Source organism: Falco rusticolus, chromosome 9 (assembly GCF_015220075.1).
Source record: "Falco rusticolus isolate bFalRus1 chromosome 9, bFalRus1.pri, whole genome shotgun sequence".
Lineage (NCBI taxonomy): Eukaryota > Metazoa > Chordata > Aves > Falconiformes > Falconidae > Falco > Falco rusticolus.
Window position 1 is genome coordinate 47,791,747 of NC_051195.1, and position 20,971 is coordinate 47,812,717.

A 20,971-nucleotide genomic window follows, 5' to 3' on the forward strand; every position below is an offset into this window, starting at 1 on the left:
CAGCCCATTTTTTCCAGCCTGACAGCCAGACGGAGCTGACGGATCCACCAGCATCCCAGTCCTCGTGCGAATGTTGGCTGGAGGAGACCTGCAGCACCAGTGCCGCTACAAAATCACTTTCCTGACATTTGCTAAATGCCTGCCAGCCCAGGGAGCACTGGCACAACCACTTAATTGGCTTCTCATATTCTGCAGGGGCTAACGAATGAATTTTCAGCCTGGTGTGACACCAGCCAGACAAACGGCTGCGGCTGAGAGCTGGGCTCTGTGCAGCGCCTGAGCAAGGCTCGAGCCGACGTCCATCAAAGCAGGCTGCGCTCTAATCAAAGACTTTTGACAAATGTAACGTTTTTTCAACTGAATGGGACGCAGTGGGAATGCAGATGGTAAATCTCCCGGACAGACAGACGACTGTATAATTCAAGGACTCTAGCCTCCAGCAATATTCTCAAATATATTGTTAAAGAGGGACTTTGAGGTGGAGGAGGAAGAAAAAGAAAGACCAGGAAATACAAAAAGAGTTATTTTCTGCATTCCTTCTGCCACGAAGGGTACTTATTTGTGTCTGATTAAGGGAAGGCTTCCCTTCGCAGCTTCAGTTTTTGTGCTGCTTGCCAGGAAAGCTGGGAGGACTTGAGAAAAGACCAGCCCAAGCCCCAGAAGACACTCTCAAGCAGACGCAAGCTGGGCTCAGCTTTCAAATTTCATCAGGGTTTGCTTCTTACCACTTCCACTGACCCACATCCCCTGGCTGCCCGGCCGTCCCCAGCGCCCATGCAGATCTGTCCCATCCAGCTACTGTGACCTTCCCCTTCGCAGACACGGGGACCTTCTCGACACCTACCTGACTGCCCTTCTCTCCAGGAGGACCTTCTTTGCCAGGGTGACCCTATTAATACAAGAGACAAAGAGAATAGGAAAATGGGTTTAGCACACATCTAATCCTTCTGAAGCCAACAAGCTCACTCAGGCAGCTACAATTTATCTGTAGGAGAACATCTGCTCCCCGGGAAGCTCTTACTGATATAAGCAGCCCCCCCCCCCCCCAAGCCAGCTTGCAAGAGTAAGTTTTCCCCCAAAGGAAGAGAGGAGCATTTGGGTCCTTGGTGGTATTCTACCTGGTTATTTATCCTTTTACTCTTCACGACCTTTCAGCAGAGAGGCACAAACCATTTTGCAATATTCCTCACGTATTAGAACAACCTCCGTGAGTTGAGCAGAAAGCCGCATATAAATTTTGCAGATAGGAAAACAGGTAAAATTTACTCCATGTGTGAGCAAACTTGTGAAGGTCACAAGATGCTCAGACTGGTCGGATCCCCTCATTAATTTCCTAATTCCTAGAGTCCATTACAAGATCCCATGACAAATGCTGAGCTAACCCGCATCCCTGCTAGACGGCGGCTGGCTGGATGCTGGCCAGCATTCCTCCTGGGATTTGATGCTGAATAACTCAACATCCAAGAGTTTCCAACATTCTTATTCACAGCCTTTAGAAGTCTTTTGCTGTAGATGCAGTCAGTAGAAAATAAAGGTGTGAATTGCCTCAGATAGAGCTGGAAGGATTAGTGAGAAAAGGGGGAAATCCATGAAAGTATTTTTTAGCGTTGATTTCTCTGCTGTCAGAACCAAAATGGAGCCAGGTTGGAAGATGACTCTTTAGGTGGCAATGCCTATACAAAAGGAATAAGCCCCTGCAAAGGCACTCACTGCACACCCAGGGACCTTTTGTTTTATAAGGAAGATGAAAGCACATCCAGCTGCTCTAAAGCCACCAAGACCTTCTGCGCTCAATGGTTTCTTTACTTACGAACTCTCCTCTAAATACACAAAAAGCTTTCTACCAATATAACAAGGAAAAGCTTATGAGCATTTTCCATCATCAGTCTTCAGAAGGGGAATGTCAGGCAAGCCAGATTTCAATAAACAAGCTGGCTTAATAAAGAAACAAAACGACAGCTGTCATTTTTACATCAACGCAATGTAGGAGGAAGATGCAATCTGAGTTTGTCCTGTGAGATTAAACGGCACCAAGAGCATCAGTGCACAAAAGGAGTCCTATAACCGTGCTTGCCTTCAGCTCCTGCTATCTCCCTGCACCCTGAGGGAGGCAAAATGGAAGAGCAGCAAGATTTCAAAAGCCTTTGTCCGCTCTGCACTAAATCATCACTATTTTCAAAATGCCCATCTCCATTACGGCTACTAAAATAAAAAACTGAGGAGCAATTCGGTTGGTTTTCACAGCGAAATACTTCAGGGATTTTCAGGTATCTTCCAAGACCAGTTTCTATAAAGAGAATACGCGTGGGGTGTTTGTCCTTGGAAAGAGTGACCTGTATGTTTACAAACCTACAAACTGCATGCTACATGGCTACCTGCAGCAAGGGACCTGTGCCCAGGCACAACCACCTGTGCTCGGCTTGCAGGTCTTATACATCCTTCAGTCTGCATAAAAATAGACCTGGCATCTTCTCCAGCTGATCTTCCCTGGAGGCTGCTGCAGGACTTTCACATCAAAAGCTACAGCTTTAGAGATGTTCTGGGCTTTGCTTTAGTTGCTCTGTTGACTCAGCTAACAATTGTATGAATGTTCAAAATGCCCTCTGTAGGAATGATAATCCAAGGGTGGGAAATGTGATTTAATTATTTTTATTTTTTTTTTTGCCATGCTCTGCATTTGGATTAGTGGAATGTAACTATTTCACATTTGTCATTCTTAAAACCAGGTGCCTCTGAGGTGTGTAAAAATGAGATCAGGTTTAAAGGCCAGAGATTTTTAAGCCCAATTTCTAGAGGAAGGAGCAAATTATGTTTAAAGTAGGCTTAGGAAGAATGCACAAGAATACAACATTGACATGCAATTTCAGCCTGTGCTTATCACTGTTCTGCAGCAGTGCCCAGCAGCCCTGAGCGAGACAAGGACCACCCAGAGCGGGTGCTGCGGTTCACACAAACACACACATGGAGGAGACCATCCCGACCTTGGTGAGTTGCCAACCCATGTCAAACAGAGAGGAGAGACAGGAGGAGGGGAAAGAGAGGCCTGAAGAGATGGTGAGAAGCACCCAGCACTGTGCTGCGAGGCTGAGCAAAGCTTGGAGCAGGGACAGGGCTTCTCAAAGCCGTCAGCCCAGCCACAACGCAGGCAGGGTGAGCCTGACCTTTGCTGCACAAGCCCTTGGTGCACCCCAGGGTGGATGGGTGCAGGATGAGGCCCTGCAGCCCTGATGCTGAGCAGAGACCCAGGAGATAACAACTTACCGGAGGACCATCTGCACCAGGCATGCCAGGAAGACCAGGTTTGCCCAGCGGCCCCTAAAAACAAACAGAAAATCACCAGCTGCAATGGTCAGAGCCTCCAGAGCATCAGCGGACGGGGCTTTTCCAGACATGCCTTGTGATTTTCCTAGGTGTGAAAGGCTGCAGCGAGGTGAGTCTGTTCAAAAAGCTGCCGTGACTGGTAGGGAGTCTGCTTATTTCTGTGGGCAGAGTTGTTCCCACATCCTGGGAAACCGCGGCGTTAGTGCCAGCACCTCACGCATACAGGCCCAACAGAGCAAAGCGAGCTCAAAGGGAGACTCTGGGTCATGAGGCACCCAGGTGCCATCCTGCCACAAGGGCACGGTGCTGCACAGGTGGCTGGGGACAAGTCGGAGGACACCAAACGACGGGGCTCACTGGACCAAGAAATGCCCATTCTTTGGTGCCCCATGGCAAGGCGATTAACTGGCAAAGGAAGAGCGGAGCTGCCCCAACCGACTGCGCTTGCCGCTTTAACGCCACTCAATGATTACCTTTTTAATTAAGCAACCCCCTGCTTTCTCACACCACCGAGGAGTGCTGCCGCTGTTGCAAGTGTGTGACTCAGCACTGAAACCCAAGTGCCCTTTTTCTGGCAGAACTGTTAACGTGCTCCTTCACAGGAGAATGATTGATGCTTCGAGTCCACCCCACGCTGCCCACACAGGCAGGGGGTTCTCCTGGTGCACACACCGGGACACACGCTCTGTCTCTACTCAACGGGAGCTGAGCAAACACTCGGAGAACTGCTACTCTGTAGGCAAACCCTTTCCCCTTGTTTAAATCCTGATGGTCCCAGGGCTGCCTGGGGGAACCGAGGCCAGCATTGACCCCACCACGTCAACAGCAGAGGAAAATCAGAGAGAGCTGGCGCAGGCGGGGAGGAGGCAGAGGATCTCGGCTGAGCCAGCCAAACCCACGGGGCTCTTCCCATTACCATCCCGCTCAGAATTCCAGGCATTTAGCCACAGAAGAAGACAATTTTCAATCCTCTCCTGTTTTACCATAGGCTGCCTTCAAAATGTTTCTTTTAAGAGGGGAAATGAATGCAAATATTATGAATTAGAGGTAAACCGTGCTTTCTTGTCTCTCTTCTGTCTGGAATGAGAGGCATTAGACTTTCATAGACACTGCTGCAAACAGATGTTGTACATGGGGCAAAGGAGGAGCCTGAAGTAGGAGCAAATGCATATCAATGGCAACAGTTGTCTTAAGTCAGAGCTGCAGCATTTAAACGTACTTTCTCTCCTGGGGGACCAATAGCGCCTTGTGGACCTGGAAGACCCTGCAAAAAGAAAAAAAACCCAAACAACTAGGGTCATTAAGGAACAAGTTATCCCTTCCAAATGCATTTTGGCAGTGCCTCAGCTGAGCATCATTCTAGTGCCTGCAAAGGCTGGGGACTTCCCCAGCTCCATTCATTCTCAAAATGTCTCGCAATAGGTGATAAAATTTTGGTTTTGCATGGCATGCCTCCTCTGGAGGGCTGCACCGCTCGGCCATGTGCAGCCAGGCTCATCCCCAGGATGGAAACAGAGATGCTCAGAGGAGTGAGACTTGCTGAGATCCGTGGAGAAGGCTGACAGCAAGGCTTGGACATCTGTATTACCCACCTGGCTCCAGAGCAACTGGATCGTGGGGTGCTAAAAAACAGACATAAGCCCACAAGATGTGGCTCAGACACAGAGACTGCTTGGACCTGGGTTTGGCTTTGTATCATGGCAGCAAAAGCCAGGTGAGAACTGGGGGATCTGAAACCAGGAGCATTTTCATGAAGACTTTGGGCCAGGAGGAATTGTCAAGCCAGTTCCCAGCAAATCCCCTCATTGCTGGTCCTGTCTGGTGGGGGAGCAAAGCCCATTCAAAACCATCATTCCTTCTTCCTACTGATGGCAAAGGAGTCTTCCTCTTACCTGAGCACCTGGGTTACCCTGCTGTCCTGGGGGACCTGGCTCACCTTGAGGACCCTGCGAGGAGACAAGGGCAGAGCTGAAGGCAGGAAAGGGGAGAGCAGAGCTGGTGCTTCCTCAGGTACCACAGCTTCTGCACTCCGCACAGCCCCACGCCCCCCTGCAGCATCTTGACACCCTCTCTAACACATCACCAGTAACCAAGAGCTCCTGGGAATGGGAAACAGCTTCTCTCCACAATGGGAGGGGTGAAGTTATTTCAGGACACACACATTTCTCTGCATGGACATGCAGCCCAACTGAGCTGAGCAGGGCTCTGACACTACCCGCTTTTGCGCTGGCTCTTCTGCAGGGAGTCCATTTTATCCCATTAGTACCAAGTATGAGCACATCATAAAGATTTCTTTTTTTCCTTTCAGTTAAATTACTATATTCTGATATTCATTACAACAACACACATCTCGATGAAAATGTTTGATCTTTCATGGGGAAATAATGTGTAATTCCATCAGAAATTATAATAAATTAACATCCATTTGCTGTAGGAAGATATTCTCTGTGGTTTTCACAGGCTCTGATAGGAATCCAGACCAGGTGAAAAAGCAATTAGCAGATCTAATTTAATCGAGTACATTTTACATTTCCCTCTATAGAATATCCAAACTGTCTAAAATTTGCAGTGAAAACTTACCACATTCCCCTTGGGACCTGTTTGTCCATCCATACCAGCCACACCCTGAGAAAGGATTTAAAAAAACAGCACTAAGAAAGTATCTCTTTATTTTGCACCATGAATGCAGAGAAATTACCATAAAAATAACAAAACATCAGGAGGCCTTCTGGACTGCGTGGAAAGGGAGCAATTTTCTAAAGGTGTTTGCTAAAGCAGCCAATTTCACAAATCCAGTTTACACTTTTAAAAGTCATTTCAGTGTTTTCCTCACCAGTTTAACCTGCCCGTGAGGTAGAATCAGCGCCAGGTCGAGCAAATCCCGGCTAAGTACCACAGCCGGATTACCTCCAACAGCAAGCAGGCATGGGGTAGCAAATAAAGACGAAAAACGGGAACAGGACAACAACAAATGAGAAACGTCTCCGCTCGGATGCAAGCGCATCATTCAGCAAGGCAGCGTTGAAGGCAACGGGGCTGCGCTGCCTTGTGGCAAAACGGACGGCAACTGGGGTCAAACACTCCCTGAGCATCTTCATTAAGGGAGTAACATGGGCAAGTGGAGATGTCCTGCTGGGGGTTCCCCTGCCACCATTTTGCTCTGGGGCAGGGGGAGGTACTGGGGTGTAACATCACGCTCGTGAGAGATGAGACAGTTTTGGAGCAGGTCCTGAACCCTCATTAAAGTTCAGCAGGACTAGGAGCTCAAAGCAAAGATGTCTTTGTATCCCAGGGGGGTTAAGGGCTTCACCACGCTCACCACCACACGCTGACTGCCTTAGCTCTAGCAGCAGCCCAGGTTTTGGGTTTTAAGTTCTGGGACTTCAGCAAGGTGCAGTGATTTATGGAGAGAGCCCCTGCATCAGCACTTCCAGCAGTGCACGGCAGATGAGGTGACTGTCTCACGAATTAAAACCGGCATGTTCCTTCCTTGGCTTTCACCCGAAATATGAACAAACTGCTTTAAAGTCTCACCAGCCCTCAGGCAAAAGCTAATAGCAAAGTCACTGTGTTAATAACTCTCATTCTTCCCTTTCAGCCTGAGCGAAGCATTAATATTTACTCAGGTGGGCCAAATCTTCAGCTGCCGTAAATGAATGTGATGCCACTGAAAATGGGGGAGAATATGGACTTTGAGCCATCACTTTTTTTTAATACCACTTTTTTTCATTACACAGATGTATAAAAATATGCAGCTGTATTATCTGCTTGGATGACTAATGGGGACAGGGCATTTTGCTCGGAAGGCTCAGCAGCCCTGGGAACTCACCGGTGGCCCCGGGGGTCCAGGCGGCCCCTTCGGTCCCAATAGTCCTCTGGGTCCCTGTTGGGGGAAACAAACGGGGTTAATGGTCTCAGTGCCCTGCCACAAGCGTGGATCAGGGGAAGCTTGTGCACGGCTGAGCATCGCACTGCCCGGGGAAGCATCAGGGCTGGCATGGCAGTGACCTTCCTGGTTTTGCGGTAACAGCAACTTTCTCGGTTTACAAACCAGTAGAAGAAATCCTGTGGGCGCATATTCTTGGATTATAAATATAAGTAATATAGGCACAGACATTTATCCTTTGGATTGGAAGAAAGCCCACTTAAACCATTTTTTTTTTATTTTATTAATTTAATCATATTCCTGGATTACCCTGTAATGCACACGACGTAAAACACTTTGCAGCCAGTTCATTCTAGCTGGGGAGTTTTACGAAGAATGACGTGATACTGCTAATGGATCATTAGGGTTAGCATTTCAAAACCTCTCCAGATTTAATTTTTATCATTGACAATCTATACAATTCAGCAAGGCTGGAAAAGGTTTTCAGCCTGCAGCATAAATGTACGTTTTCAAAGGCAGTTGGTTCTTGAACCTTAAGCAGTCAGGACTCCTGGTATCATGGTGTTTTCTTTCCATTTCTAGCTTTCTTTGCAGATTTAACCTCGCATCATCTTCAGGCAAATTGGTAGGGTTGGAGCATCACATTGAATAAGCAGAGACATGGCAGGAGAATTGTATTCACTCTAGAGCAAGCTTTGCAAATCACACCCGTGCACCTCTTCTACCTGGAGCCCTCAGGTGGGTTTGTAGTAAAAGGAAAGGGATGGGGTCTTGTGTGTACTCAGCTGCAGATCTCAAAGCTCACCTTTTAAACGCAGGCCCTTTCTTAAATTAGGGAGAGTTCTCTGAAGTAGGAGAACTCTGGGTATTGACAGGGATGGTGCTCATTCACTGCCATGGAGGAAAATCGTTCTTGATTGATGGGCAGTTTTATCTGTCTGCCCAAATATTATAGATCCCCTGTTTTATTATGCAGAGGGGACAGAGGAATTAAAACTAAATGTTACAGGATAAAAGAGCAGGCATTAAGGAAGTATCTGATCTTGGAGACTGCAGGGATTTTGATTCTGCAAAAAACACAGTTTGCAGCAAAAAATAGATGCGTCGACCAAGTAGTCTGTCCCAGTCCCCTGAGACCTTCCTGGGCTAACGCCTCACACGCTGAGTCCCAGCAGAGCAGAAACTCGGCTTGTACCAGCTGACAATGGGAAATGGAAGGAAACAGAACAGGATGAAGAAAAACAAATTTTGTAAGGCCCACCACTAGTTTCAGTTACCACTCAATTTGGAAAGATCCTCTTTTGGCTCAGGGCAGAGAAAAAGAGAAACATGCAGATTTACTTGTATACATTTAAACAACACGTTTCCTGTAATGCAATTTAAACCTTTACCCTAGCCATCACAGGTATTTTTACTTGTGGTGTTGAAATAAAAATAAACTTCCCTGCATGCATTATCATTATTTAAGTTCCTCTTTTGTTGCTGTGTTACCTGAGCACATAAATGCTTTTAAGAAGTTAATAACCCATAAGTTATTGCTTAGACATGTGCTAAGGAGATAGCTGAGTTGATTAATCTTTCCCAGAAGTTAATCAGACATCTCATCTATAATTTAGTTCCAGTGAGTTCGTAAATGCCAACCCTTCCCTTTCTCACATGAAGTGTGTCCAACAGTTCTCATAAATTACTTTCAGGCCACCACGCTGGGCCTTAGAACAACAAAATAAGACATTTTGAAAGCAAAGCCGATGGTAAATGATAGGTAGTTAATGTTCTTTTCCTAACAAAGGAAATGCATTTTAGATGAAGTAAGCAGCCAACAACTGTACTACACACACAAATCTACAGCCAGCCAGCAGCAGCATTTACCATTGCCAATAAAGTAAAAAATACTCGGTATTGGAGGAAAAACACTTTCAAGAGTTTCAAATTGACAACCCAACTGTTTCTTTCCAGTGGGATACTCCCTGAAAGCATTTCTTTGGGTTGGTCAAGAGATTTTTGTTCAACACCACCAGCACCTCCTTTAACCTTACTGATAACAGGAATTCCCTCCTTCGCTAGCCCTGGCTCAGCCGCTCCAGCGTTCACAGCCCATGGAGGCCCAACCATTGACAAACACTGCAGATTTATGAAGTTTTGTGCACTGTGAACAGAATACTGACCCCACTGAAGTCAGGGCTAAATGCCTCCTTGAGCTCAACCCTGCCAGGATTGCATCCAGCGACCTAAAAGGGATCACCTGCACCACCCAGAACTAAGCGTGCGGGCAAGGGAGCTGCACAGCTTGCAGGTAAAGCCTCTGCTCACTGCAGCTTGCTATGGATGCTCACGAAACACTATTTCACATATGTTTACCACGCAGAACTTCTACCCCAGCCTACTTACCTGAATTCTAAATCACACATCAGAAAGAAGGAAAACAGGAAAAGGATGAGACCAATCTAAGCTAAGCTTTACCTTTACATTTTTTTCAAAGAGTAGCCAATGAGCAAACAAAATCAATGAGAATTTTGCTCATTAAGAAAAAAACAAAACCACAAGCAAACCACAAAGAAAACCCCAAACACAAAAAACCAACGAAACAACAACAAAAAAACCAAAACACAACCAACCCCTCAGAAAGCATCTTATCTTCTTGGTAGCCATTTTAGTGAAAAAAAAGCAAAGCAGAGCTGTTACAGCACAGGTACTCTCTACACCATTCACGTGGATCTTCAAGCAAGAGAAGCCCAGTCCTGCAGGACCCCAGGGGTCTTGCTTAGCACCAGAAGAGCTGCCCCCTGGGACATCCCATATGAAGACCTTGACCAAAGCAGTGCTGCAGCACGTCAAGCCGAAGGAGAAGATACTCACAGGTTCTCCAGGTAGACCTCTGGGTCCAACTTCTCCATCATCTCCCTGCTCAGCGGCGACGGCACAGAGAAAGGCAGCAGCAGAGACAAAACAAACCAGTTATATTTCACTCACATCACAGGTGTTTCATTCTTCTTAGATAATAATCACACAGAAAACCAGCTTCCCTGGAGCAATAAAAGGGTAGCCATGCATAAGGAAGACCTCGTAAACCTGGAAACTAATACAATGCGTGCAGAATTTACCAAGGATTAGAAATGCTGTAAGGATACTTCATAATTCATGTCGATGTTTATAAAGATGGATTTTGCTAACAGGCAAGATATTGCAGAAACAATTCAGGGCATGCGAGTCAATAACCGGAAGATTTAGTACCAAACCAAATGGCAAACCAGTACAGAAGCACCACCCTGGGAACGTGATTTAGCCAGATTAGGGCTTCTCAGATAAACCAGAGGTAGCAAAGGGGTAATTCCTCATCCCCCTGCTCCCATCGCCTGCTGATGCTCCACGGATCTCCCAGGAGTATGAGGTGGTGCTTCCCCTGAGCTGCTTTTAGATCACCCCAAACCTGAGGCTCCCTCTCAGGAAATCAATCCCAGCAGCCATCCCTTATAAATTCTCTTCTGCTGATAAAATTCATGCTGCTCTTCCCAGTTATGCCCTCTGAGCTCCTCTCCCTGCACACCTCAAACGTTTTCTTTTTCTCTTTAGGATTAAAGTTCTCCAGACACTAGTTTTTCTGCCGCAAGACATGGGTTTGGTCTTTTCAACTTCAAAGCACTTTACAGCCACAACTAATTAATCCTTACAACCTCATGGTGAGAAAGGTGTTATTATCTGTGCTTTACAGAGGAAACAAATAGCCAAAGGTGGAAAGAAAACATTGTGGAAGGGGATTAGAGCCTGGGAAATCCATACTTGCTCCTCCAATTAAACCACATGCTCCTCACAGGCATGGATTCAGCATTTTCAATCTCTCCCTCCTCTTAAACCAGCCATTCTAGGCCTGCAATCACTTAGTCTGAGCTTTGCTGAAGGCCTTAAACTATTAATGAAACAGTGAGGAAAAGAGAAGTGAACAATTTAATCTTTGATTCCCACACTGTCTGGAATTTCTGTTCTCCAAGTCTTCCAAGCTCACTTTGAGGATTAATATTTTTCTTGTGTTGTTCTTTTTCCTTCTAACAAAACCCGAGCTTTCTGACTAGATCTTTAAAAATTAATTATTCTTTTCACTTTTATTCCCACCTCATCATTCCCTCTCACCACGGCCACCCGCAGCATCCCCAGGACACAAAGGCCGGGCAGCCGATGACACGCCGATGCTCGCGCGCTGGCTGCTCCTGCCACGTCTCTGGCTGCTCCTGCATCTGCTTCTTGTTTACAGGAGTTACTTATGAATTCAAAGGGCTGCCAAATCCAGAGATAGACTTACCCTCTCCCCATCCTCTCCGGGTGCCCCCGGGGGTCCGTGGGGGCCTGGCTCACCCTATAAAAGGAAGGAAGAAAAGGCGTCAGACACACTCGGGCAATGGAAAAGGTTGGGTAATGTTGATGAACCAAGCAATGGACTTGACTTTCTGCCTCCACTGTGTGCTGAAGGTACTCATACCCTCACGGTTCCCATCTCTGCGCTCTCTGAAGCAGCAGACCCTGCTCAGGGCCACGTGTGGGCTCCAGCTCTGACAGACTCCTGTTCTCGAGGGGTTAGTGCTCACGGGGATTACTGGTGACATTTCACCAGGGGTCTGGGAACCAAGCAGGCGCCGTCGCTCCTTCAGGAGGGGGACTGAGCTCTGCATGCAGTTATTGCTTTACCCAAGGCATGTTATTCCATTTCTAGCTGATTAGGCATCTCTCTCAGGCACTGTCTTCCCGTTCCTGTGTAGCTTGTAATCACGATGCAATCTCCACTGTTCAAACACTCCCTGGCTTTATAAAGCAATGGCTGCACTCTCTAGGGAGGGGAGGCATGAGCAGCCTGCCAAAATAACCGGCTTCTTGCATTTTTTTCCCCGTTGTTTAATTATAAAGCAAAGAGAAGAATCGCATTATAGTTTTTGGCAATTTCCATCCATGACTGCACTGTCTAACAGCAGGTTTTGCCTCTTGCTTTATTTTTCAGTCAGTGTTTTGTTAAGGCAATTCCCCCACCCTGGCCCACCTTTCCAATTTCAAGCAGTCCCAGAAGGATCTTGCAGTTTCCCAGGATGTGAATACTGTGCCTGGAGGGATGCTGTGACATCCCACATGCTCTTACGGGACACTATCATCCTTTCCTAACTGCACCACTGTGGCTTGTCCCCAGCAATTCTGACCCCCAGCCAGCACCTCCCTGCCAAGGTTTCATTACAGACAGTGGCCAGAGCACAAGGGGAAGATAACTTACTCTATTTCCCTTCTCGCCAGGCAAACCAGCCAAACCATCAAACCCTCGGTCACCCTAAAAGAAAAACCAGTTTAGTACACATTTCCACCCGCTGTTGAATATCTTTCCAATTTGTCTCCTTTCTGTGTCAAGGAGGGATCAATTTTCTCCCTCAGAAATTCTGCCTTGAACTTCCCACCAGACCAGTGATGGTTTCAAAGTTATAGATTAGAAAAAGAGAAAAGCTCAAAGTTATTTTAACTCCCCTCTCTTCCCCCAGCACCTGCAGTTTCAAATGTTTTCCCATGTGAATGTCAGAGCTTCTCTGGGTGACTTCTCCACGATCTAAAGCATCTCCCTTTTGCACAGGCTCTTCTAGCCCAATTATTTCTTTATTCATTTCCATGGAATTACAAATGTCAATCCACTGGTGAGCAAACTGGACACTAGCATTCCCACACCTGCCAACGGGTCCCCCGAACGCCATCCTGAGTTTACTGCAATCCATCCCATACATCCTTTTAACCCTCCTGGACACCCTAAGGAGGCAAAGATTATATACAAATACATTATGGAAACTGTCTTAATGAAGTCAAGGTCTGAAGACAGATCTGTTTTGACCTAAAAAGGAATTTCATCAGCTGGTAAATTTACTGACTTCACATGGATGCTTAAAGGTGTTGCAAAAGGGGCATCTCCATCCTACCCTGCCAAGAGCAGCCTGCTCTGCCTGACCCCAGCCTGAGCAGGCAGAAAGCCAGCTGTGAGACCAGGGACATATAGGGGATGTATAGCCCCGAATAATGGGAAGGCAAACCAAGGCAAGGGGGGCTCCCAACATTATCTCTCTTCTTACACATCTCCACTAGCTCCTGCATGCTGCTGTAAATGCAGTTCCAGGCCAAACAGAGCTTTGGGCATCCTTCTGGGCAGCATGATGCCAAGCGCAAAATAATGAGCTCTGCTAAAAGGCTGGGTGTGTTAATTTGAGCTTGGCACCGTTTTGAGAAAGTCCTGCAACTTCACGCTGGCAGAGCGCAGGCAGCGCTTGCCAGCATTTGCCTGCAAATCACCATGTGAATGTCCCCTATGTGTGCTCGTCGCATCCCTTGCCCAGCTCCATGAACACTCCCAAAGGAAACTGGCAACGATGAGAAATTCAAGTGTGAGGAAGAAAAAGCAAAACCGTATTAGCCCTAGGGCAGGTGGGCTGCAGCACCCTGCCTCCCTGGGGCTTTTGCCCATGCCCAGGCAGCAACTCCAGGTCAGAGTGTGGACAGCTCATGGTGAACCATGGCAAGCCACAATAGAGTTTCTCTCCAAACTTGTGCCCTGATCCAGTCTCCTCTGTTCTGGGGGGAAATGGGGACAGGAATGCACAGAGACAGCCTTTTCCCCAAAGCTTCAACTCTTTGGAAAACAGAAAAGACACAGGGATGTTTGCAAGTCATGGGTGACACCGTCTCCTAATGACCAAGGTGGAAGGCATGGAGCACCACCCAGCAGAGAGAAAAGTCCCTTTGTCTCTATAAAAAGGTGAAGGCACTTGTATTTTCACATACTGATGGTATGTGAAAATAGTACCAGCTCCTCCCTTCTACAAATCCTTTACCTATTAGCAAGGAAAGGGAAGTCGATTACACCTGAGCAGATGGGAGGACAGATGGATCAGGCCAAGGCTGGCCAAGGTGCACTCAGGGTAACCAGCAGCTCTTTCCTTTTGGCAGGTCCTAGAGTATCGCTCTGTCTCTGCTCACAGCAAATCTCCTTCTCCTTTCCAGGCGCTGCTCGTTATTCTGTTTTCCCTTCTTCCCTGGCATCCACTCCTTTGAGGGCAGTCGACGCTCATTAGAGCACTTTACTGGATAAATGATTTGCAGTCTCCTGTCTCTGTATCAAAACCCCCATCTATTCCAGCTTTAAGTATCTACATAATAAAGTACTTAAACCTTCTAATACATGATTCCCTGAGCAAACTTTCTCTGCATTCAATTTCAGTGGAACAGCTTCTTTCTTGTTTGATAATACCAGCGGATCGCAGCTGAATGAAGGGATTTTGTCTCAAATAAAAATACAGGGCATTAAAATTCCTCACCACGCCCTCTACATTTCCTCACCCAGTTAATAGGTATTTTTTTGGTAGTTATATTTTAGGATATTTCCAACCGCTCATTCATGTTTGTTTTTCATAATTGGGATTCCAAAGTATTTGTTCTACAACTGCAGCCAAGGGAGCATATTTCATTCTTAAGAGGATCTAGCAATTTTTAAAAGTTGCATTAAAAAAAAAAAAAAAGAGAAAGAAAAAGAAAAGAAAGGAAAGATCACTATTCTGCCTTCTAGGTGTGTGTTTAACTTCCTCTTCTCAAACGTGGAGAGCCCATGACTTCACAGGAGCTGCTGAACCATTTCAACAACCTCCTCCAAGCAAGGTGGGTTCCTTCTGCCATGGGTCCCCCAGTTCACGCTTGTTAAAAAGCAGATGCAGATTCTAAAAGCACATAAAATACGTGGCGCTACCTTTGGTCCTGTCTGGCCGGGCATTCCCCGGGCACCATCGCTGCCAGCTCGTCCCTGCAACAAAGAAAAGCAAAGTCAAATACAAAGGGTAAGCCAGGACCGCAGGGACATCTGCTCTTTGGTCTGTGGCTGAGTGAAGTTTTATTTAAGTCAGAGCTCACCGGCTGGGGAGCAGCTTCCCTTGGTGAGGGAAAAAATGCTGGTCTGTTTTTGAAGCAGCATTCCGGGCTCAGCCTGGCGCTAATGAGGGGTGTGAGACAAATAGCAGCAAAGCTGCTTCGCTATGTGGGATGCTGGGACATGGTCATTGATTTTAATTTGAAATAATTATCTTCCAGCACATTTGAAGATATGCTAATGATGATGTCCACAAATTGAAATGAGATAGATTTATTTATTTATTTATTAAGAAAGCCAGAAGTGGGTCACAGAAAAGACTTTCTCACTTCTTCCTCTGGCCAGCCAAATCATGACGAGCCAGAGGATGGCGTAAAATAAAAATGAGCACCAGGGATGTTGACAGAGCGAGTGAGCACAATTTATACCAACTTCAGAAACCCTCTGGGGACTGGATCCTCCTCGCACACTCCCGAAAAATTTGGGACCATACAAACCATCCCAGAGCATTTATGCAGCTACAACCTCAATGCCACAGAGAACAACAGAAAATAATAATAATAAAAAAAAAGGCAACAGAAGAGTGGGAAGCATAGACTTGCAGTTCTCCCCACACTGTCTGCCTTTTAACTCTCATCCTCATTTGTGTCTGCCCAGATGGATGGAGAGGTCCTGGACAAGCCACCAGCTGGCCTCCAGCCTGCTCTTGTGCAACGCTCTTCGTGCTCAGAAATTGTTTGGCAGCAGAAACAATTCCTAGCAGAAACTGTAGTTAACACAGTCGTCAGCGCAGCTCCCAGGACACTCACCCTACGGCCAGGTTTTCCTGCTGGACCGGGAGGACCTTGGATGCCTCGTGGACCCTGCAAGGCATCAAGGAGAGAGGAAGAAATGCCATCACCCAAAGGCACAGCAGACGGACCCAGTGCCTGCTGGCATTGCAGATCAGGTGCTGAACCTGATGTGAACCCCTCGAGCACAGCCCGTAGTTCAAAATACAGAGGGAGGGCTCAGGACTGAGCATTTCTGGCCAGGAACTGCAGACGTTTCTCCATGAGGAAGTTTTTGCCCTGCAAGCAGCACCACATGGTGCAGACAAATCACTTCCCCCACCATCAGAAAAATGGGAATTTTCCCTCAATGCAGGATTTACAACTTGGAAGAACCATTTCCTGAGCATTAGCAAGCTGCCCACACTCCAACCTATCTCGTATTTACAGGGCTCCTCCGTGGATATCTTTGCAGGAAAGGGCTACCACCTGCAGAATTTTACACTATTGCCTTAAAATTATCGCAAGTCCTGCATTTGGATACTCGAAGGGACCTTATACGCAAAACAGACGTTCCCACACCTCCCTGCTTTCAGCTGGCTTTGGGTTACCGATTTTCTCCTTCACAGCAGCCTCTAAAGCAGGATCGCCTGCTTCACACCTACAACTCCCCCCAACCCCCCAGTCGCCCAGTTTGCCCATACACACCTGGGGTCCCATTTCTCCAGCTTCTCCCTTCAGTCCTCCACTGCCTGGGGGTCCCTTTGGACAGAGAACATAATTTATTAGCTTTTTTCCACAACAGAGCCCGAGGGAAGATTCATACCACGTTAAGGAAGAGCCATTCAGGTAGGGTAACGCAGAGCATCCATGGAGCTGGTGCCAGCTGGCTCTGCTCCATCCTTGCTGGCCCGTTCACTTACCATGGGGCCCGGCCGCCCCGTCAGACCCATCGGACCCGCTGGTCCTCTCAGCGCCAGCTGCAACAGAAAGAGAAACGTTGCTCAGTTGGTGCCTCTGCTCCATTCCTTCAACGGGACAAAGCCACCATCACACCACCAGCCACACGTTCTCCCCACGCCCCGAGAACCACAAATCCATGGTGCAATGTCCATACCCTCAGTGAAATTACCTAAAAACATCCAACCTGCTGTGCACCAAGTCCTTTCTGCACCCACAAATGGGCAAAGCTCCTGGACAGTGCATAGCTCTGCTGAGAGGACATGTGGACCTACACCCCGTCTGCCGGTAGCATCCTCCCCCCATACACCCACCGCGCACAGGAAGTACAAAACCCCTGTACAGACACGTACAGACACCCCCTGGCCCAGACCCAGGGCAGATGGAGGGGCAAGGAGTTACCTGCATTTAAACCAGATGAGAATCTGCCTCTGCAGGTCAGATCCCCTTCTCCATCATCACGTAGAGACACAATAAAATGGACGCTTTTGGCAACAAGTCATTGAAGGCAAATGTAAAAACTTTGCCTGGACAAGCTATAGGCATTTGTTCACACATATTTAAAACCCCAATTATTTGGATTTAGGATTATTTTTTTCTTTATGATCCTAGGAGTTTAATTTTGGAGGAATTTTTTCCTTTTTTTTTTAGTTGCTATTTCATATACTACAGACAGAACAGCAATTCTATTTGCAACAGGGGGCTTTTAGCTCAATAATTAAGGAGTCAAGTAACCATACATCAAGTCAGTAATTTCCATGGTGGGTAATGGGACTGGTCCACACTTTAAAACATCACTCAGACAATTTGTTCCCTCGTGACAATTCAACACTTTAAAAAGAGTTGTAATTATCTGTGTACTCCAGTAATTAAAATCTACCCGTGATTGCACTTGGAATGGCATAAATATTGCACAAATGCTAGATTATGTGGCTTCTTTTTACAACACCCCATTAAAAGGGAGATACTCTGAAACACTGCCGGCTGGGACAATGTTCAGTGTCTAATGAAAGCCAAATTTTAAGGGAATAAATCAAACTAATAATGCAATTAAGAACAACGATAACGAGAAAAACAAACCCCCCAAAAGGAAAGAAGCCGGACTCCCTTTTCCATTCCTGCCATATCCTGTAACTTCCCCACAAAAAAAAAAAAAAATCCATGTATTTCCCTTCCTGCTTTGCTATCAGGGCTGTCAGCTGAAATTGTCTGACAATAGGTTGAAGTTAACCAAAAAAATGGTTTTTTTTTCCTTTACAGAAATATTTGACTGGTCATCCACAGCCCAAAAGTCACCCACAATTTGGGTTTTTTTTTCAATTTTTCCCTAAATCTGAAAATAAACAAAAAACCCCCACCACCAAAAACCCCAAACAAACAAACAAAAACAGAGGAAAGGGACTTTGAGTGAGGGGAGGGAGGTTCTTTGTGTTTTTCATAACATCACAATATTCAACAGGCAGAAAAAAAAGAACAAAACCAGTGAGTCTGAGAAAGCAGATGCTTCTCATGGAATGTTCATCTGGTCAAAAATCCCTATTTCCCAGGAAAATAAAATGCTGATGGAAAAAAATGGAGGCAGCCTTGAAATAAAGACTGACAAGGTAACTCCAGAAAAATAATTGACCAATACTACTCTCAGAGCAAGGTTTATGGACAGGAAAAACGCAGTGGCTGGTGGCATCAGGGACACGCACTCTACCTGAACACGTAGAAAATCAAACTCCTTTGTAAAAGGGGAGTTGGATGGAAACCAGAATAGCCCCAGCTAAGCCAACCCCCCGGCTTATAAACCTAAAAGGGGCACGTGTTACCCTGCTGGGTGGAGACCCCAACAGCCTTTATTTCATTCAAGGGTGAAATAAATGGCTTTTTAGCTTATTTCAGCAGACTGGCCCAAAAGGTCTGTGCTAAAGCGACCGCCAACAGCTCAGAATGACAGACAGGCTGTGTCTGAGCCACGTGTCCCAGGCACAGACAGACGGGGGCTTTGGACCGGAGGAGCACACCTAAGCTCCATCCCTGGATGGCTGCATTTGGCAGGGAGAGGAGCAATGCCCCCAAAGCTGTGTTCCTTTGCAAACTGCCTCCCCAAACTGCCTTCTGTTTCCCCCTTTATGCAAGGGTGTGCTTACAACCAGAATTTGGTCCCTCCCGGACAACATCAGGGCAAACACAGGAGGAGGGCACTTCTGGGGTTGCCACGTGTTTCCTTCTGCTGAAATTGTGCCTCTTGCATCTCTGCTTTTAACATGTCAATGATCAAATGTAACTTCACACAAGTTCTCATGGAAGAAAAAACCTCAAAGCTGTACTGGCTAGAAATTAAGTTTGATTTTAAACAGATGAGTATGAAGCCTTTTACACTAAGGTACTCATCTAGGTAGGGAACAGGAGTTGTACGGGGAAAATGCATGGTTGATCTTGTTTGACCAGTGAGCTACATAACAAATGCCACCAAGAATTATTTGATCATCAATCGGTAAGGTCATCCAAGGGGAAAACATTCACAGGGATAGTTACCATGGATTTTCAAATAAATATGTTGAAGAAAAAGGCAGCCTGCCTGTTGAGATTTGCGGAGTTGGGAACCGCTTAAATCTGTGACATACATTTAATTATTACAAATTCACTGGAAAAGGGAAAAAAAAAAAAAAAGAAAAATCCTTACAGCACCTTACAGCACATAGCACAACGGTTCATATAGACTCAAAACTGTCAGCATAAACAGCAAACACTACCGAGGGCAACAGGTCTGTGCCTACTGGTGCCAGCAGAAGGCCTGGTCCAAGGTCCGTAGGCAATTTAAAACCATGTCTCTAGGGCTTATTGCTGGCCATTGGTAAAAGGCCAAGTCATCCAGATGCCCTCACACCTCAAACCACACAACCAATTCCATCACAGATGAGAGGCATTAGCATTGCCAGCACCACGGATGGTGCAAGTATGAAGACATCTCCAACACATTTATCCTGATTCTCCTCCGCTTCCTCAGGCAACTGCTGCAAGAGACATCCCCACCACCCTTCACTTACCCTGGCCTGCTGCAGGATGGCTTGGGCTTGGGCCTCCTGGGCTGAAACGAGAGGTCCCTTAGAGCCAGCATCTCCTCCTCCACTAAAGCGGAACTGATGGGAACAAGATGGAGAAAGCAGGTCACAGTGTTGCTGTCCCTGCACCCTCACTCTGGCCTGACTCCTAAACAATTCTGTTCAGCATGACTGACTCAACCCCATCCCTGTCCTTCCAGACCATCCCATTAACCAGCGCGCTCTCAGGTCACCCAGCTCACAGGCACAAACCGACTGTTCCCCGTCTCCGTCCCCATGCAGCAGATTCTGCCAGCTCAAAGAAATGCACAACAAGAGGGATTGTAGGCTCTGAACTGTGAGGACCTCACACACCACTGTTCAAAACTAAGTTCTCACAAGGCTGATGTTCCCATGCGGATGCTGTTGGCCTGGAGACCCCTGGAGATGGGGTTGCATCAGGTTACTTGGCTGTAGCTGCCCGTATGCCCTGGGACAAAGGCTGTATTTCTCAAGCATGGCAGGATGCTTCAAAGAACAGAGTTTGGCTGATTGTTTAAGCCAGGATCCTTCAGCACACAAAGGATTTAAAAAACCCCCAAGCATTAATGCTTTATTTTCCCAGACTTGAAAGGAGTTTAATGTTTTCTTCTGCCTCTTCTACCACCCCAGCTACAAGCCCACTTCCCAGGACACACCCCCTCCTCCTGCCTTTAATTGCATGTGTGTTTGGGGTTTTGCAAGGAGGACTCTCCAGGCTACAGAACCTACTTGGACAGCTCTTTCACCTCCATTTCACCTCTGCATTCCACTTGGTTGGCGCTAGGTATATGACCACATGAACTTGGCAAGCAGATTCAAAGAGATGCAATTTATAGGCCTACGGTTGATTACTGTAGGGGCCAACAAATGTATTGTAATGGCCAGCTAAGCTCCATGTTGAGCGCTTGGCCCAGGCTGTCCTAGGCACCCTGCCAGAAACCTACACAAGTATCACCCTACCATTTGGAGCTTATACAAGAGTTTTGCGGTTTTTCACTAAAGACGCTTTCCCTTTGGTACCTAACCACTTATTTTCAGCAGCTGGTTTCCATAGGGTTTCCTCACATCAAAGCAGACACAAAAAATAACCATTCCTTTA

The 20,971-nt window shown here is 46.8% G+C and overlaps 1 protein-coding gene across 2 annotated transcripts in view; it reads right to left on the reverse strand.

Annotated features, from left to right (window-relative positions):
• The window catches only part of COL5A1 (collagen type V alpha 1 chain), a 160,382-nt gene that overhangs the window by 46,922 nt on the left and 92,489 nt on the right, over positions 1–20,971 (reverse strand). For both annotated transcript variants that reach the window (XM_037399981.1, XM_037399980.1), the window contains exons 13-26: positions 19,837–19,929; positions 16,765–16,821; positions 16,550–16,603; positions 15,881–15,934; positions 14,955–15,008; positions 12,456–12,509; positions 11,502–11,555; positions 10,064–10,108; positions 7,151–7,204; positions 5,902–5,946; positions 5,214–5,267; positions 4,541–4,585; positions 3,262–3,315; positions 845–889 (exon numbers count right to left, since the gene is read on the reverse strand). In XM_037399981.1, coding sequence (XP_037255878.1) covers positions 845–889; positions 3,262–3,315; positions 4,541–4,585; positions 5,214–5,267; positions 5,902–5,946; positions 7,151–7,204; positions 10,064–10,108; positions 11,502–11,555; positions 12,456–12,509; positions 14,955–15,008; positions 15,881–15,934; positions 16,550–16,603; positions 16,765–16,821; positions 19,837–19,929 — 762 coding nt within the window. The remainder of the gene's footprint in view (positions 1–844; positions 890–3,261; positions 3,316–4,540; positions 4,586–5,213; positions 5,268–5,901; positions 5,947–7,150; positions 7,205–10,063; positions 10,109–11,501; positions 11,556–12,455; positions 12,510–14,954; positions 15,009–15,880; positions 15,935–16,549; positions 16,604–16,764; positions 16,822–19,836; positions 19,930–20,971) is intronic.